The sequence below is a fragment of the Meriones unguiculatus genome, chromosome 3 (genome assembly GCF_030254825.1).
Source record: "Meriones unguiculatus strain TT.TT164.6M chromosome 3, Bangor_MerUng_6.1, whole genome shotgun sequence".
In the NCBI taxonomy this organism is placed as follows: domain Eukaryota; kingdom Metazoa; phylum Chordata; class Mammalia; order Rodentia; family Muridae; genus Meriones; species Meriones unguiculatus.
Window position 1 is genome coordinate 14396501 of NC_083351.1, and position 17390 is coordinate 14413890.

Genomic DNA, 17390 nt, shown 5'->3' on the forward strand with positions numbered 1-17390 from the left:
CTTGCCCTGCCCAGCCCTAGGCTCCACAGTGCTTTGCTTGCAGCCTGGTGTGGAGAGAGAGGCACACAGGGTTTTTACGACACTTGTTCTAAGGTCTAGGTTCTTCAGCGTCTAGTTCCGGCCTTGCTACAATTTGCAGAATCTTTGGCACCTCACTTGGCCTCCATTTGCCATCTGGAAATTACCAGGCCACTCAAGTCCTCCCGCCGCTGTCCTCGCATGTTGGGCTGGTGCAGCAGGGACAAGGCCCCCGACAGATGCTGGAGAAGCCTGGGCGCTGCAGGGGCAGCACTGTCCTCCAGCTAGGAGCCAGGCCTCCTGAAACTCCCCAGCAGTGCTGCCCGCTACCCTCCATCCCCAGGGCAGGGGAGCTCCTGAAAGGAAGGCAGGCAGCACTTTCCCTTTGCTCCCAGACCTGGCCCAGGGTCAGGCGTGGACCCAGAGAGCCAGCGGGAACACCAGAGATGTGCATTCCAGACACCAAGTAGCTTTGGCTTTAATAATTAACAGCAGCAAATATTGATTTACCCAACCACTTCCAGGCCTGCATACTTCCGGGTACCCATCACAACGCAGCCAGGGGAACATCCTTTCCCACACTGGCCCTCAGGGAGGCCAAGCCTGCTCACATCAGCAGCGATTATGTAGGCCAGGTAGTGGATGCTGTGCATGCGGCTAGGTCCTTATCTGTGTATGTGCAGCGGTTCGTGATGTACTGCGTTTCTGTGGCACAGAAATGTGGAGTGGGTGGCAAGGGGTGGGTAGGGATGGGTCTGGGTGTTTACTTTCCACTTCCTTTATGCGTCCATGTGCAAGTCTGGATACACTATAGATATGTGGGAAGACAGTAAGGCTGATTATTCCCGAAGTGCTTCCACAGGCATCGCCCAGTGGCGAGCTGGCAAGGTTTAATAAAGAAGATACCTTCAGCAAGGTGGCGGTGACACACCCCTTTAACCCCAGCACTTGGGAGGTGGAGGCAGGTGGACCTCTGAGTTTGAGGCCAGCCTGGTCTACACAGCAAGTTCTAGGACAGCCAGGGCTACACATGAAAACCCCGTCTTGAAAACCCAAGAAGAAGAAAAAGAAGACACTGTCCACTCTATGATATAACTGGCACTTGCCTTTGGACACAGGCTGGTCACATGCCCCTCAGACTAGTTCCGGTGCCACTGTAGATATGTACTAATACAGGGCGCTGAGGAAAACTGGAGAGGGTGCCAGGCAGGTTGCCTTAGCCCGCCAATAGCCTGCTGGAAACCCCAGATGAGTCACTCTGGGAGCTGGTTTCTGTGAACGGTGACAACGGGACACAGAATGGGTCTTAATTTGGAGGAGGGGGGAACTGTGGGGATGCCGTGGTCTGAAGTTCACTGTCTGGGCTGTCTCAGCACAACTGGAAAGAGGTGGCCAGCTGGGTGGAGGCCAAGAAGGGGGTTGAAGGGAAGCAGATCAGTGGTAACAGAAGGGCCCACCTTGAGCCGTCTGAGGCGCAAGACTCCAGGGATGTGCTCCCGTAGGCTTCCTTTCCAGATGAGAAGACCAAGGCCAGGCAGGACAGACGACAGTCCTGTGCCCAGGGAAGACCTCACTCTCAAATCCAGCTGTTCAAGCAAGTGGCTGCCATCAAGTCACTGTTTCCTGAGGACCCTTGTAGCCCTGCCCGGGGCTGCTGCCCACCAGGGAAGGCAGGAGAGGGTCTCAGGAGGCCCTTGTGCTACTGACAGCACCCCTGCTCCGGATCTCTGTGTAGAGAGCCGTCCAACACATAGATCACTTTCCTCGGTCCTCCTTCCTCCGGGCTAGGAAAGGTGCCAAACTTTATTCTAGGCCGGAGCTCTGAAGGAGGTGCCACACAGACCCTTCCTGGCTGTGCAACCCTGGGGGAGAGCCCTTTGCCTCTCTGAGCGTTTGGATCCTAGTTGGGAGCATGGCTTCCTGCCTGAGGTTGATGAAAGGGCTGAGTGGCAAGTTGGCTGTGGGTGGGCTTTTAGTCACTGCAGAACATTCTGCCAGAGCAAGGGTTCAACCCCCTGCACTGAAGAGTCCACAGGCCACACCCTGGCCAGAAAGCACCAGCCAGTCCTTGCCCCACAACATCCAGCATGTAGCCCACTGGATGAATAACAACACCTCTGGGCTTGGATTTGATGACCGTGGCCACAGCACAGAGTGGCCAACTGAGAGACAGAGCGACCCTACAGGCAAGACACTAAGTACTATGCAGTGCCAACCAAACCTCCTGGAACACTGGCTCCCCCTGGCCCCTGATATTCTGAAGAGGCCATTGAGTCACCCATCTCATGGCCAGGGCACGGCTTCTGGAGATAGAGTCTGTGTCCTGGCGTGCAGGGAATCTTTACATTTGGCACCAAGCAGGTACCAGGCAAAGCAGAGCTGTTGATAGCAGCAGAAAGGTCTTCACCCCAGAGCCTGGAGTCAGGCTGTTGGAGAGACACCTTTCATCCAATCCTGGCGTGTGTATTTTGGGAAGCAGGGGCTACCATTACACCTGGCTTATAGCAGGGGCAGCTGTGGCCATGGTGATAGTGTAGAAAAGGCAAAGGAGCCGTCTGCCTTTTTTATCACTAGGCCCCACACCTAGCACTTTGGTAGACCCTGGTTCAACCTCTGAGAACACTGGTTCAACCATTCAGTCCACCCAATAGTCAGGAGCAGTGTCCTTTCGGAAACCAAGCCCCAGTGGCATCGCTGTGAGCATTTACAACTTCCCAATAGTCATGGTTAGGCGTCTCCTGGCTCTGGAACAGTGGGGCACAGCCCAGAGTCACAGGCTGGCTTACCTTAGGGTAGGGTGAGGCAGGGTGGGATGGAACTGAGCCCACGAGTAACAGGTCTAGTGCCTGCGGGAAACTCTGCTTCTGTCCATCACTCCTCCTGGAAGAGGAAAAGAATCTGCAGTCAGAGAGAGCCCAGGGCTGGGGGATCGGGAAGCTGGTGGAAGAGGCCTCTGAGAGCTGGGAAAGCAAGGCGGGTAGGAAGGGCTCTGAGCTCTCTAGGAGCTGGGGTGAGGGGGAACACCTGAGCATGGCTGACAAGCAGACTTCTCTTCCTAGAGGTCAGAGGTGTGGACCCCAAGTTCTCTCTACTAGTTCTCCAGCCCATTCCGAAGATGGGCGACTGAAGTAGGGACAGCAAGAGCTGCTGCAGATTCGGGAGCTGTCAGGGTCCCCTGAAAGCTCTCTGGGTCCCTCCCAGAGTCTTTAGAGGGCAGAAACCTCAAACTGCTATTACTAATGCCAGTAAGTGTCACATAGTGGGGGCATCATGCCAGGCCTGTGTGACCCAGCCTCCAGGCCTTGCAGGCATGACTTCTCACTTCCACTTTAGGACATGGACTAGAATGTACGACAGAGGTCACAGGGCCATCCCGTGAGAGGCCTCTGTTCATGATCTATATGACTCTAGGCCTGGATGATGTCACACCCACAGCCCTTCATGGACAGGGAACAGGTCTAAGAAGAGTGAAGTCAGCGCCTGTCTCCCGCTGAGTCCCAGCTCCCAGGTCAGACGTGCTCAGCGGCTCCCAGATCCAGGGAACCTGCAGCCTGGTGAAGCAGGCCTGGCTTCCATCGCTGCCCGAGGCCAACCTGGCATGGTTGCTCCCCCGCCCCAGTTCCACCAAGGCAGGCTGGTCCAGAGAGGGTGAGTCATCTTCCAGAGTAGCTTCAGTGGCCTGTAGCAGGCTTGAGTCAGGCAGAGCTAGACAGACACACCCAGGAAAGGGAGGACCCATAGGCTCTCAGCCCAGAAGGAGACCCTGGCAAGTTCTAAGCCCCTTTGCTTCCTTCTGGGTCAGAGAAACCAGCCCCAGCCATGTTTGGCACAGGGAACCCCCTAACCCCCAGGGTGTCAACTTCTTACAAGGTTTGTGCCCTGGCATTGCTTGACTCAAAAGGACAGATTGGTGGCAACAGCCTTTTAAGCCCATGGCATCAGTGTGGGCATGATTTCCAACACTGACTGGCTAGTGTAGCCTGAGTCCAGGACACAGCAGCCCCCCTCTTGGCCTCAGTTTCCAAAACAAGTCATTACCATGACTGGGCAGTCATAGGTATTCACTCGATGAACTGTCTTCCAAGTAGGGCCTCAGAGAGGATTGCTGACTGATTGCCTGACTGTGTGTGTGTGTGTGTGTGTGTGTGTGTAGCTACGCATGCATTTGGGAGCCAGAGGTCAACGCCATGTGTCTTTCTTGATTGGTCTCCATCTTGTTTTTTGAGACAGGGACTCTCCCTGAACCTGGAGCTCATGATTTGGCTATCCTGGTTGGCCAGTGAGGCCTAGGCTTCCTCTTGTCTCTGTCTCCTCAGAACTGGGGTTAAAGATGTGTGCCATCGTGCCAGCCTTTTACATGGGTGCTGGGCATCTGAACCGAGGTCCTCATGCCCGCATTGCACAGTCTTCACCTACTGAGCCGGCTCCCAGGCCCCCTACTGACCCCATATTTTACAAACAAAAGGACTAAGGCCCCAGCAAGTGCATGACAGAGGGACTCGAAAGCTCACAGTCTTGATGTAGCATGGCTGCTACCCATAACCAGGAAGCAGTGTTGACGCTGAAGCAAAGCTGGTTCTCTGGGTGGGGACCACTGTCCAGGGTTCCCCTGGCTGCATGTGAGGATGATTTCCACAGCCAGGCTCAGTAAGTGGCACCTTCTGTCTGCCCATTTCTTGACAGCCACGGGTCAGTTTGCTGGCAACTCCCCCTAGCCTGCTTCCCAGATTCCACACCCATCTCTGTCAGAACTGCTGAAGCTGGAATGGGGACAGCTGTAGGGGGTGGGGGTGCTCCAGCTCCCATCTTGGAACCCCTTCCTCTACGTAGCCCCCACCTCCACCTCTCACCTCCCTACTCTGGGCTCCTTTCTCTCTATTGGCCAGAATCCTGTCCCTACCTCAGCAACCGGCTGGGTCCTAAGGGCTGGGGAAGGGAGGGTGGGACTGGGGCAGAAGACATTCTGAATGGAAGGACAATCTTAACAAAAGCCTTATAGCCTTAAGAGGTAGCACTCTCAAGCCACCTACTTCCTAACAAGGGGAAACTGAGGCTCAGAGCGGGTATCTGTACCCAAGTTTGTCATTTCCAAAGTCAAGATCTGAGCTCTGTACTATGGCCAATCCCGAGGGCCCAAACCTGACAGAGCCTCCCCAGCCTGAGGGCGGAGCTTTGCTCATTGTCAACAGCTGGAGAGAGAGGTGTCAGCAGCATGAGCAGGGCCGACCAGACCACGACACATGTATGAGGAAGCTTAGTGGACAACCCAACCAGTAGGAATTGCTTTTCTCCATCCACCATGGTCCCAGGGATCAAACTCAGGTCCTCAGGCTTGGCAGCAAGCTGCTTTACCCAGAGCCATATTAGCAGCTGGGGTCCTTATTATTATTTTTTTTTAGAGAAGAAACTAAGACACTGAAAGACTGAGTACCTGCCCAAGGTCATATTCAGTGACTCCAAGTCCATAAAACTCGTAAGGATCAGGGTGAAGGAGCTATTCCTTTAACCACACTTGAAAGAGCCTCTTAGCAAATAGCAGATGCTCATTTAACACTCTGAAGCAAAGAACAGATTTAGCCTTTCCTCTTCCCCTCCTCCTCCCCTCAAGTCTGCCTTCTGCTCAGACATTCCTGCTCCACATCTCCAGCCCTCCTTCCCTGCAGCCTCTAGCCTCTACACACCTCCCTGCCGTCTTCATGAAGCTGACCTAGGGCCCTCCTGTCTGGTCTAGCCCACCCTTGTCTCTGTCATCCTGTTTATATGGGGGAAAGTCCCTTGCATCTTGTCCCCCTCCCACTCTTCCAAACCCTTCCTGACCCTCAGACCTAGCTCGGTCAAAAGATCTCCCATTCTTTCGATCCCAGAGCAAGGGATTCTGCACTGCTAGAAGCCCCGTTGGGCTCCCCAGTTCACACAGGCCGTCTCCTTCCGTTACTGCAGTGACTCAAGAGGAAAATGATGTGTGCACACGCGTATATGCATATACGCATATATGCATATGTAGTGCATACTTGTACACTACAGTATATGCGGAGGACAACTCGCAGGACTTGGTTTCCTCCTTCACCGTGTGGGTCCCGGGAATCAAACTCAGGGAGTCAGGCTTGGTGGCAAGTGCCTTCACCCGCTGAGCCATCTTGATGCCCCCCACCCACCTCCCAACAGTGGCTTTTTGAGATGTGACCACATCAAACTTTCATCCAGGGCTGGAGGGATGGCTCAGAGAGCACTGGCTGTTCTCCTTAAGGTCCTGAGTTCAATTCCCAGCAACCACATGGTGGCCCACAGCCATCTGTAGTGAGATCTGGTGCCCTCTTCTGATGTGTAAGCACACATGCAGGCAGAACACTAGATAAATAATAAATAAATCTTTAAAAAAAAGACTTTTTTCCTCTAGATGAAAAAAAAAAAAAAAAAAAAAACAGACGCTGCAAGACTTTCTCTAACAGTCCAACATCACCCAGCAGGGAAAGGACAAGGCTGGGGTCTGACTTCACTACATATACCTCAGCTACAGAGGCCCCTCATCCTGTCAACTAGCTTCCTGCCCACAGCGACTTTCTAGCCCAGCCCTGGGCTCTTGCAGACACTGCCATGGCCTTCCTGTCTCCGGTCCTGCCCTGCCTGCACTAGGCACACATCCTTGGACACATGAACTGTTGCAGCCACAGAAGAGGTGGCTTGCCCAATGTTGCAGGGAAAGCCAACCTGTAGTCTTGGCCAGGCACACTCTAGAGTGACCTTCAGCTCTTGCTGCTGGCTGCCTGGTTGCCAGCCAGTTGGCCCGGTGTCCTTACCTCTCGGTGGTGTCCATCTTTCCCTGAGAAAGAGTAAGGCAGGGAGGGGTCTAGGGGACGCGGCCCCTGTTCCAGAGTGGGCCGGCGGGAAGCTGCTGCAGACAGCTCCCGGTTTCTTGGCAACTGTTCGGCATCTCGCTTATCACCGCATCAAGGTAACATAACAATAATAATCACACCTTGGGGGTTGGGTGGGGGTGGGGAGCAGGCTCTGTGCTTTTCAAAGGCTTCTTTTTTTTATCCTTTGCTTTATTGGCGCTCCTGGGCTCTCACCGGAACTGAGCAACTGAGCTGGCAGATAAGGCCAGGCTCCTCATGCCCAGAAAGGCAAACTGAGGCTTAGGAAGAGCAAGACACCATTTGGAGGTGGTCCAGCATTTGACAGCAGATTGGAGAGGAAAAGTCAAGTTCCCCACAGTACACCCTTCAGGGCTCTGGACACCTCATGAGGGTAGGAGGACCTCAAGAGATCTTGCCCTGCCAAACAGCAGGGTCCAAGCCAAGCTTGAACTAACGGTGCTGGAAGTGCCAGGGCAGGCTGAGGATGAGGGATGGCTCACCTCCCCAGGGTACATTCTCCTGTGACCCCACAGGAGGGTGGCAGGAGAGCCCTGTCTCTTCTTGAATCTACAGAGTGAGAGCTGGGAGTCCATCTGCAAAGACTGGCTGCACTGAGCCCGGATGCCAGGCACCAGAAGGGTAGCTAAGCTGACCCAGGCGTCTGAACACGGAGGCTCTGGTGCACCTGTGCCCTGCTGACTCGCCCTCCCAGCCTCCACTTCTCATGCCCCTCTCCTTGTCCCGTCCTGAGGACACCCACCTGGCACACATGGGCAACCAGATACAGTCGTCTGGAGAATTGGCAAGCTAATGAAGGCTTGGGCAAGCAGAGCCAGCCAGGGACAGAGGCCTAAGGGAGGGATGCCTGCCAGCAGAGACTTGGGGTAGGGGGCTCTGGCCAAGTGCTTCTCTCTACCTGGTGGGTGGGAAAGAAGCACAGATTTCCCGGTAAGAAACAGGTTTGGGGGGGCCATGTCCCCCAGAGCCCCAGTCTCCTTTCACAGACCTAGAGCTTTGGGTTTAAGAGAAACCTATTATAAAACAGGAGCCAAACGGCTAACCGGGAGCTGCCCCCACCCAGGGGGTACAGAGGCCCATTGTTTTCGAGGCTCAGCCATCTGGCACAGCCCTCCTTCATGCCCCATGCCCTGCCTGCCCATCCCTGCCTATGCCCAGGTGCCAGAAAATGTGGCTAGGCACAGCCAGGTGAACAGGTTTCATTGCAAGGTGTGTTTGGGAAGGGGGGAGGTAGGGGGCTTCCGTCCAGGCAGGAGCAGAAGCCTAGGCAGCCAGACATAGACCTGAGCTATTCCACTCCTGCCGTCCTCCTTCGGTACCTCTGACCTTATGGGAACTGGAAGGGAGCATGAGGCTGGGGGTCAGGGAGGGCCAAGAGACACTGTTGACCATGATGTCATATAATCCTTAAAACAACACCTCGGAGGAGGCTGCTGCCGCCACCACCCATCTCTGAGATGAGCCCAGGATCTCCCTCAAAAAGTCTTAAGATGGGCTTGGGGCTCCAGCTGCCAGGGCCCCCATGGATCATGAAGATGAGAGGTCTCGCACCCCAGGCCAGGGTCACCAGTGGGCAGGAAGGTGGCATATGGGGCTCTGGGCACCATGTGCTGGCTCCGAGCCCAGATACCCGGATCCCGGAGCTGGGCCAGGCAGCGGCCTCCTGAGCAAACAGCAGGTTGGCAGGCCAGAGAGGAGGTCATGGGCTGGTCCCAGCCTGGCTGGGGTGCTGGCATGCCCAGCTCAGGTAGCCTGACCCTCCCAGCTCCCCTGGTCCTGAGGCATGGTCCCTGGCCCTCATTGCATACAAAGGAGGAGGCACGTGAGAGGACCCTGGTGTGGGGAGCTTTTCCTGCCCAGGGAAACATCACCTTCCAATTGTCACAGCACCAGCTTTCCCCAAGGAACGCTGTACCAGCTACCCAGAAATCCACGAGCAGGTAACACAATCCACATTGTACCTGGAAGAAAACTATAGCCCCAGCAGATAGGCAGGGACTTGACTACAGAGACACCTGAGGCTCACACCTTGTATTTCCAGTCCTTGCCCACACTGCCACAGAAGAGAGCATGTGCCAGCTCTCTCAGATGGGCCTGCCACCCCCACCCCTGACACAGAGCAAGGGTGGCCAGGGTGCCCTTTGCAGCACCCACAGGCCACGGAGTTCCATAGCTGCCTACAGCCTCTGTGCACCACCCCACCTCACCCTTGACCTATTGTCCTAGCCAGCCTCTGCAGCCCAGGGGGTCCCCCTTCCCCAAGCTCCTAGCATTCCTGTGCTCACTCACTCCACCGGTGCCCACGCAACCCTCCCCCCACCCCGTGCCCTTCATTCCTATGCTTGGTCGTCTATCCACACCGCACGTTTTTCCCGCCTGCTGTGAGCCGGACAATGGTGCTTCTAGATGTTGACAGGGGGGGAGGGTGGGTGAGATACCCCAAAAAGCAGATCCCCAGCAACACCCAGATTCTCTAGCTGTGCCTGGGACTCTCCGATTTCACCGGCAATATGCTCAAGCCCCCATGACCAAGGCCTTGTGGAATCCACCCCGCCCCTCTGCATCAGCCTTACTAACGACCTGAGCCTTGAGGGCTCCAAGCTGGGACAGAAACCCAGGGACAAGGTCACCATCTCCTGACTGAAGATGACAAGGGCTCTGTCTTGGCATCAGTATGTAGGTGTGTGACTCCCATCTCTCCAGACCTCGGCTTTGACGTTAGACCTTGGGTCTCAGGCTACACCATCCTGAAGTTCAACTCTAAGATCCCACAGAAGGTGAATGGGAGAACAAGAACTGGTGGGGCAGGGGAGGTCTCCCAAGGATCATCTGGAACCAAACCCTGGAAGGAAACCTTTCCCTGAGGGGAGACCCTAAACCTCTCAGAGGTTCTTTTCTGCTCCAGGCCTCAGTTTTTCTGTCTGCAAAATGGGATAATAAACACCTACTTGGCAGAATGGTTACATGTGCTGAATTAGGTGCCATATGTATACCCTTACTAGCCTAGCATTGAGTATATAGTAGGTGCTTTATAAGTTATGGACTTCTGGCTATAGAGGCAGTATGGGTCATAGTGTAGACTCTAGAACCAAGTTTCCCACATTTTAGTCCTAAGTCTGACACTTAACCACTTTGTAACCTTGGAAAAGTTACCTAACCTCTCTGAGCCTCAGTTTCCTCATCTATAAAATCAGGATGAAGAGGAGCTGGAGAGATTGTTCAGTGGTTAGAGCACTGGCTGCTCTTGCAGAGGACCTAGGTTCAGATCCCACCACCCACACGGCAGTTCACAACCATCTATAACTGCAGTTCCAGGGGACCTGACACCCTTTTTCAGCCTCTGGGGGCTTTGCACATACACATACATACATATAAGCAAACACTCAGTCACAGAAAATAAAAATAAATATTCAGGGGAGGGGTAGACAGTTTTGTTTGTTTGTTTGTTTGTTTGTTTGGAACTTTCTGTGTGGACCAGGCTGGCCTCAAACTCACAGAGATCCACTTGCCTCTGCCTGCCGAGGGATGGGATTAAAGGTGTGCGCCACCACCACCCAGCATAAAATAAATAAATCTTAAAAAATAAAAAAGCATATCCAGCAAAATCAGGAAGAAGAACCAGAGATGTAGCACAGTGGCACAATGCTTGCCACACACACACACACACACACACACACACACACACACACACGCAGCACACATTTAGATTTACAAGGGAAGATTACAACAGTGTCAGCCTGTGAGGATTTGTAAGCCCAGACCGTGAGCGGTAGTGAATGCTAACCTCAAACCTCCCCCTTCGCTGCCTGTCTTCTTTCTTTGCTGTCAATAGGCCGGGCTCTGTTCCAGAAGGGTAGATATGAGCAGTGAAACAGCCAGCTGTATGGTGGATTGGTCCCCCCGGAAGCCAAGGCAGGCCGGCACTGGACTGCAGCTGGAGACCAGAGTTTCAGAGACAGAAGCCTGGGCAGGGCTTTTAAGATGCCTACCCACCTCGCCTCCTTGGGACCCCCAGGGTCAGGATAAATCCCCATGACTTCCAGGCTTTCCCCAGGGCAAACGACACAGGCTTTGGCCTGGCAAGTTGATGGCGGCAGGGTTTGCAGGAGCTGAAGTCCGATAGGTTCCTGGGGCCCCTTAAAGGAGGCTGGTACCTGAGGGTGGACTCAGCAGCGGAACACTTAGATGGCTCTGACTTCACCCACAGTGTTGCAAAAACTAACACAATTGCGGGGTCTGACGGCCCAGGCCTATACCCACCATTCTAGAGGCTGAGACAGGATGGAAAGTTCTGGGCTTGCCCGGGCAACTTAGTGAGTCAATGTCCCCAAATGAACGTAAGAGGGCTAGGGCTACAGCTCAGGGACAGAGTACTTGTCTGGCGTGTATATGGCCCTGGGTTTGGTCCTCACCACCATTATGAAGTGAACACTGGAGACATTTCAAGGTACATACAAGATGCGAAATACTAGGCAGCAGGTATAAAGGCAGCCTGTAGTCCCTGCGGTTCGGGCAGATTAAGTAAATAAAGCAAGGCTAGCTCCACCCTGTTGGTGTACACCTTGAAATCCCAGGACTTGGGAGGCCAAGTGAGGCCAGGCGGGCTTATACAGGGAGTTCTAGGACTATGTAGACTCTGTTGAAAGAAAGAAAGAAAGAGAGAGAGAGAGAGAGAATACTAGAAAGGTTAGCTGCAACAAAAATATGTCCTCTTTCATGAAAAATCAAAATGACCTGCAAATGTCTCCATAGCTGTGTCTAAGAAGCTGGATCGCAGGAGCGTCACTTTTTTTGTGACACACTTCTCTCTCTCTCTTTTTGTTTTTGTTTTGTTTTGTTTTCTGAGACAGGGTTTCTCTGTGTAGCCCTAGCTGTCCTGGAACTCACTCTGTAGACCAGGCAGGCCTTGAACTTACAAGGATCAGCCTGTCTCTGCCTCCCAAGCGCTGGGACTAATGGTGTGCATCTCCTTTTCGTTTTAATGCAAGCCGTGAGTGCTGTGGGATGAACCTCCAGGTTTGCACTGACTGCCGCTGAGGGATGATCTCAGCCCTTCCCGAGGACTTAGTTTTGTGATTAAAAAAGGAGAAAAGTCAAAAAAAAAAAAAAAAAAAAAAGGAGAAAAGTCAGTCATGGGGTGCACAAGCCCATAATTCCCAGCACTTGAGAGGCGGAGGCAGGAGAACTGAAAATTCAAACTCACTGTTGACTGCATAATAAATTCAAGGCCAGCCTGGGCTGTGTGAGACTCTGTCTCAAAAAAAATTTTTTTTAAAAAATAAAAAACCTTGACAGCCCATATATAGACCTGGCTCTTTGGAAAGCTGAGAAAGTGGCTCTCGGGCTGGGTGGCAGTTAGACCCTACCTTTTCATCCTGATTGACACAGTCTCACTCTGTAAACTGGCTGGCCTGAAACTCACTCTGAAGACCAGGCTGGCCTGGAACTCACAAGGATCTGCCTGCTTCTGCCTCCCAAGTGCTGGAATTAAAGATGCATGCCACCTCACCAAGCACCCTTCCTTTCTAAAAAAAACAATAAAACACTGTTTACTTGGGGGAGGGGCACATGGCATCACGCCGTCACGCACGTGTGGAGGGCAGAGGACAACTCGTGGGACTTAGTTTCCTCGTTCCGCCATGTGGGTTCTAGGGACCAACCTTAGGGTATCAGCTTTGAGGAAGACACCCCCACCGGCGAGCCATCTCCCCTCCCCCGGTCCCCACCCTGTCTTTTAAGAAAACAGAAGAGCCATGGTGACTCCAGCCCTTTGTCCACCCCGAGCCTGCAGCCTTCAATAACTGCCTGGGGGTCCCATGCTGGCTGGCCCAGCCACTGAGCACTGCGTTAAACCTCTGGAGATGGATGAGGCCCAAGGCTAGCCAGTGAGTTTTGTTCCTCATGCAGACGCATAGTAGGCCCCTTGGGTGTCCCGCCAGTGTAATGACACACCAGCTTTGCTGTCGGACAGACATCAGGGATCAGCCTCTGTATTCTGGAAACTCTGGGGACAAGATCAACCCTGGAAAAGGCTCCATATATTGATACTTCCCAGTAGACTGGCAAAGCCTGGGCTAAGATTGTTTAGACCAACTAGAGGTTATCAGAACCTCACGAGACAGCCGTGGATTTGGAATTGCAGATATAGACGCAGAAGAGTTAACGGGTCTGCAAGAAACTGCAAATTATTACACTGCAGATAAAAAGGGTGCCAAGGAGGTGTTTGGCAAATAATAATAATAATAAACAAATAAATAAAGACAAAGGGCAATGAAGCACATTTCCAGACGGTTGGTTCCTGGCTCCTTTGCTTTCTCCAGTTACCCAGAGAGGGAGAAGCTGACCCAGAGAGATCAGAGCCCAGAGCCAGCAGAGACGAGGCAGGTAGCCACCTTCCTGGCACTCCACACTCTTTCCCTGAGGGCTGAAGGATACTGGTGCCACACCAGCGTTCAGGAAGCCAACACTGCCTATCTCATTTGTAAATGCAAATACAGGCCCTGTGCCCAGCTGGCCACCAGCTGTGGGTTTGCCCTACTGTACCCTAGACCCACCCCAGAGACCTCCTGGTCAGACAGGTGGGTACCGGCTGGCCCAGCACCCCCTCCCTGAGCTCTGAGTAACTTTGTGTCAATCAACTTGTTTGTGGAAGAACTGAAGGTCGCTTGTCCCTGTCTCAGGGAGAATGGCAGACCGGCCATACCTGCACATGCCAGAGTCAGAGAGTAAGGGACTGAGAACAGATCTGGAGGCCTGGGAACCCCGAGTTCAGTTCTTGGCTGTGTCAATGTCTGTGTGTGGCCTGTGCCCCTGAGCCTCAGTTTCCTCAATGCACAGCTCCAGCCTGCAGGTTCCCAGGAAAATTCCTAGGCAGCTAGCCACCTCACCCACAGGGGCTGGGCCCCAGGAACCAGGCTGTTAGCGGTGGGTGTGTCTGTCCCTTCTGAGTGCTGGGTTCCCTGCAAGCAGAGCAAGGGGGGCATGCAGCACTGGGTGGGAAGTGGCTGGGTGTGCATGACAGGAAGTGGGGGTGGCAGAGAACGCTCTTGTGTCTGGGGCGTGCGTGGGTTTGCGCGCCTGTGTGCTCGGATGGGACTGTGCCACCCACCTGCCTAATGGATGCGCTCTGCGTGAGGATGAAGATACGTTGCCTCACGTGGTCCCCCCCCCAGCTCCCCTTCAGTCTGGGCCTCCCTCCCCATCCCCTGCAGCTCCAAGCCCCAGGGGCTTTTAATAATCCCAGGCTTTGTGCACGCCCTGTCCCTGCCCTCACAATACCACCTCATGCTCTGCCCTTTTCAGCCTCTTCTGAACCCCCTACCAAGCCAGGAGAGGTGCCCCACTAACCAGCCTGCCTCAGAAGCCTAGGCCAGGCTTTGTGACAAGGTAACCTTGTTACCAGAATTTGCTCGGCACACAGTGTGACCCACTGGATGCCCAGCTGGTTAGGTCATCATCCTCCAGCTCAGTGAAGGGGTGTATTCATGCGATCCCATGTTCGCCAAGAAGCTGTCGGCTAGACCAGCCTGGAGCTGTGTGGGCACATGGGCTCGAAATAAGAGAGCTTGAGGGACCTCTGGCCCTATGGGCAGCTGGCTGGGGAAAGCAGAGAACTGAGGTCAAGAGACGGTAACATACTCCTAAAACAAAGCATCTTCTGCCTGGACCACCCTCCCCACAACAGACTTTCCCATCAGTCCTTGGGACCACCCCAGTATCCTTCCAAGGCAGGATGGATTCTTCTTCGTATGCCTGTTACAGAGCCCGCTAACCACTTGAAACCACCTGATTGGCCCATTAGCTCATCTCATGTCGGTTTCCCTAACAGGAAGGATGCTGTGTGGGGTCAGGACCTGGTTCGTCCAGCTCCCTGCAGGTCAGATGAACGCTGACCCAGGCAGGACATGAATCTGGGCAGTGTTTGCCGAATGAACAAATAGCTAATGAAAAGCCTTACAGGTCCTGGCATAATCTCGGCACTCGGGAGACAGAGGCAGGAGGATTTCTGTGAATACGAAGCCAGCCTGCTCTTGATAGAGTCCCAGGATAGCCAGGACTAGATAGAAAGACCCTGTCTTAAAACAACAATGGCGACGATGACGACAACAATGACAACAAAGGAATGAGAGGAAGAAAAAAAAAAAAGAACAAAGTAAAAGAAAGCTATGTGATGATTAAATCCCTATTTATGTATTTTTGGGCGTATACAGGCTCAGACAAGGCAAGCCTCCGGCCCGAACTCACACAGCAAACAGCCAGACCAGGTCAAACAGGTTAGCCCTGCTGGCAGCTCGGTGCCTAGGAATGTGCGACTGTGACCTTTGTTTTACACAGCTAAAAAGAGCCTCAGAGGAGCGATTACCTACAGGTCCCTGGGGTCACCACCCAGGCTTCCCTCCAGCACGACCTCCGCACCTCACTGGCCCTGAAGTGGGGAATCCCATCCATCTATCCATCCATCCATCCATCCATCCATCCATCCATCCATCCACCCACCCACCCATCCATCCATCCACTGCATAAAGGAAGAAAGCAGGACTCAGGCGAGGGACTCCGCTGGGTTGTCAGCTGAGACAGCCAACCCGAGTGGCCGGTGCCAGGGCTCCAGTGGGCAGTGTGTTCACTCACATAGGGGAACTGAGGAAAGTCTCCTCATCCTGAGGCAGAGTCCTCCATGACACCAAGCAAACCGGCCCACTGTGCATTCCATGCCAATGGAGTAACTGCTGCAGCTACCACAGTCAGGGTCAGATCTGTGCCAGGTCCTGAGCTGGTCCTTGGTGCACAGTGCCTTATGAAATCACCACCTCAGTGTCTAGCCAACTCTCGCCAGGGTCTCAAGCAACCTCTTCTCCTCTCTAGTTATTCTTCTGCAGGCATCTGCCTGGGGTCTGGGCAAAAGGTGCAGCAGACTTGTGTGTGATAGAAATGGGTAGACTTGAACTCATTTCTTCCCTGGGCCTTGTTTTGTTCCTCTTTTAAACTCTAACATACACACGCACACACATACTCTCTCTCTCCTCTCTCCCCAGGCTAAAGAGCTAACAAGTGGGGAAACTGTGGCCCAGAGAGGCTCCCTACCTTTCCAAATTCGGACTGTGGTAGCAGCCACAAGCCAGGTCCACAGCCCGGAGCTTGCAGTTCAGCCTGCAGAGCACCAGCAGGGTACTGGGCTACAAAGCCCCGGAATGATTCACCTTCAAAGAGGAGTTCAGGGTAAGTCCTAGTTTGGGGTTCAGAGACTCTAGTGTTCCCCAGAGGAGATCGGACACATGGCCTGGTGGGTAACTCTGATGCCCTCAGTGGCCAGGCATGGCCCAGGCTCTGTGCCCAGCACATACCATCTGCTCCTCCCTGCCATGATCTGCTAGAAATTCTCTTACATGAGCCCCACTCCCCACCAGACACAATCCACAACCTGTGTCTCCCCACCCTTCTGTGACACACACGCAGATGTATACACACACACGCACGCACGCACGCACAATGCCATGCAGCCCATGTTCATGCTGTGCCACTGTGGTGAGTGGTGGAGTCTAGGATCACTCTGATGAAGGATCTCTGCACCTGCCCGATGTTGGGACCTTTTGGATTGGGTGGGAGGAGCCACTTACGTGGTGGCAATGCCTGGGCTGGCGTCCTGGGCTGCGTTAGTAAAGATGGCAAGCTTAGCAGCGGGCATTCACGGCTCTGTGTGCCGACTGTGGATGGGGTGTGACCGGATGCTTCAAGTCTGATCTCCCTGCCATGACATCCTGTACTCTTACTGTGGCCTCATCCCTTTCCTCTCTGGACTGAGAAACTCCAAGAGCCGTGGCCTCGTTGCTGCCTCCACAGCTTGCCACCCTGTCCTCTGGCTTGCACAGGCTTTGGCCCTCAGAGAGCCCTCCACATTAATACCCGAGCCGGCCTACTTTGGACAGTAATCTCACGTAACACCCTGCCCCCCAAGATACCAAGAGAGGCCCCTCCCAAGCTGTCCACTCATCTCACGTGCTCAGGCACATGGCTCCTAGTCTCTGTGAATTCATGAGTCTGTTCTTTCAGTCTGTTCTTTCACAGAGGCAGGCAAGATCCCTGAAGACCCGCAGGGGAGGACTTACTCAGCTGAAGTGATACTATGGAGAGTGGAGGGCCCAGAGAGGCAAAGCAGGTTGAGAAATGCCACACAGTAAGTGGGTAGAAGCCAGAGAGGGCTTTCCAATCTGGGTCTGCCTAGCTACGGAGTTCATATCTTTCCTGACAGAGCAGGAAGTCTGAGATTCAGCAGGATGTGAAGTCAATCAAGAAGAACCAGGACCTTGAACGTGTGGATGCTGTGCCTGGGGTTCTCGGCAATCGCCTCCCTAGGCCATACCACAGCAGTCTGGGATCAAAACCCACCCAGAAGGGACCTGACTCTTATCTCCTAAAGCTACAGAGAAGCCTCCCCTCAGAAGGCATCTCTCTGAGCCCCATCCAGGGGTTGCCCTTTTGTATAGAGTGATGGGAAGGGTC

The 17390-nt window shown here is 53.9% G+C and overlaps 1 protein-coding gene across 13 annotated transcripts in view; it reads right to left on the bottom strand.

The window, feature by feature from the left end:
* The window catches only part of Rap1gap (RAP1 GTPase activating protein), a 61791-nt gene that overhangs the window by 21574 nt on the left and 22827 nt on the right, over positions 1-17390 (bottom strand). For all 13 annotated transcript variants that reach the window (XM_060379257.1, XM_060379258.1, XM_021630813.2 and 10 more), the window contains one exon: positions 2805-2898. Coding sequence is in view for 11 of the 13 variants with exons in the window: in XM_021630813.2 (XP_021486488.1) it covers positions 2805-2898 (94 nt within the window). In the remaining 2 variants the exon portion in view is untranslated. The remainder of the gene's footprint in view (positions 1-2804; positions 2899-17390) is intronic.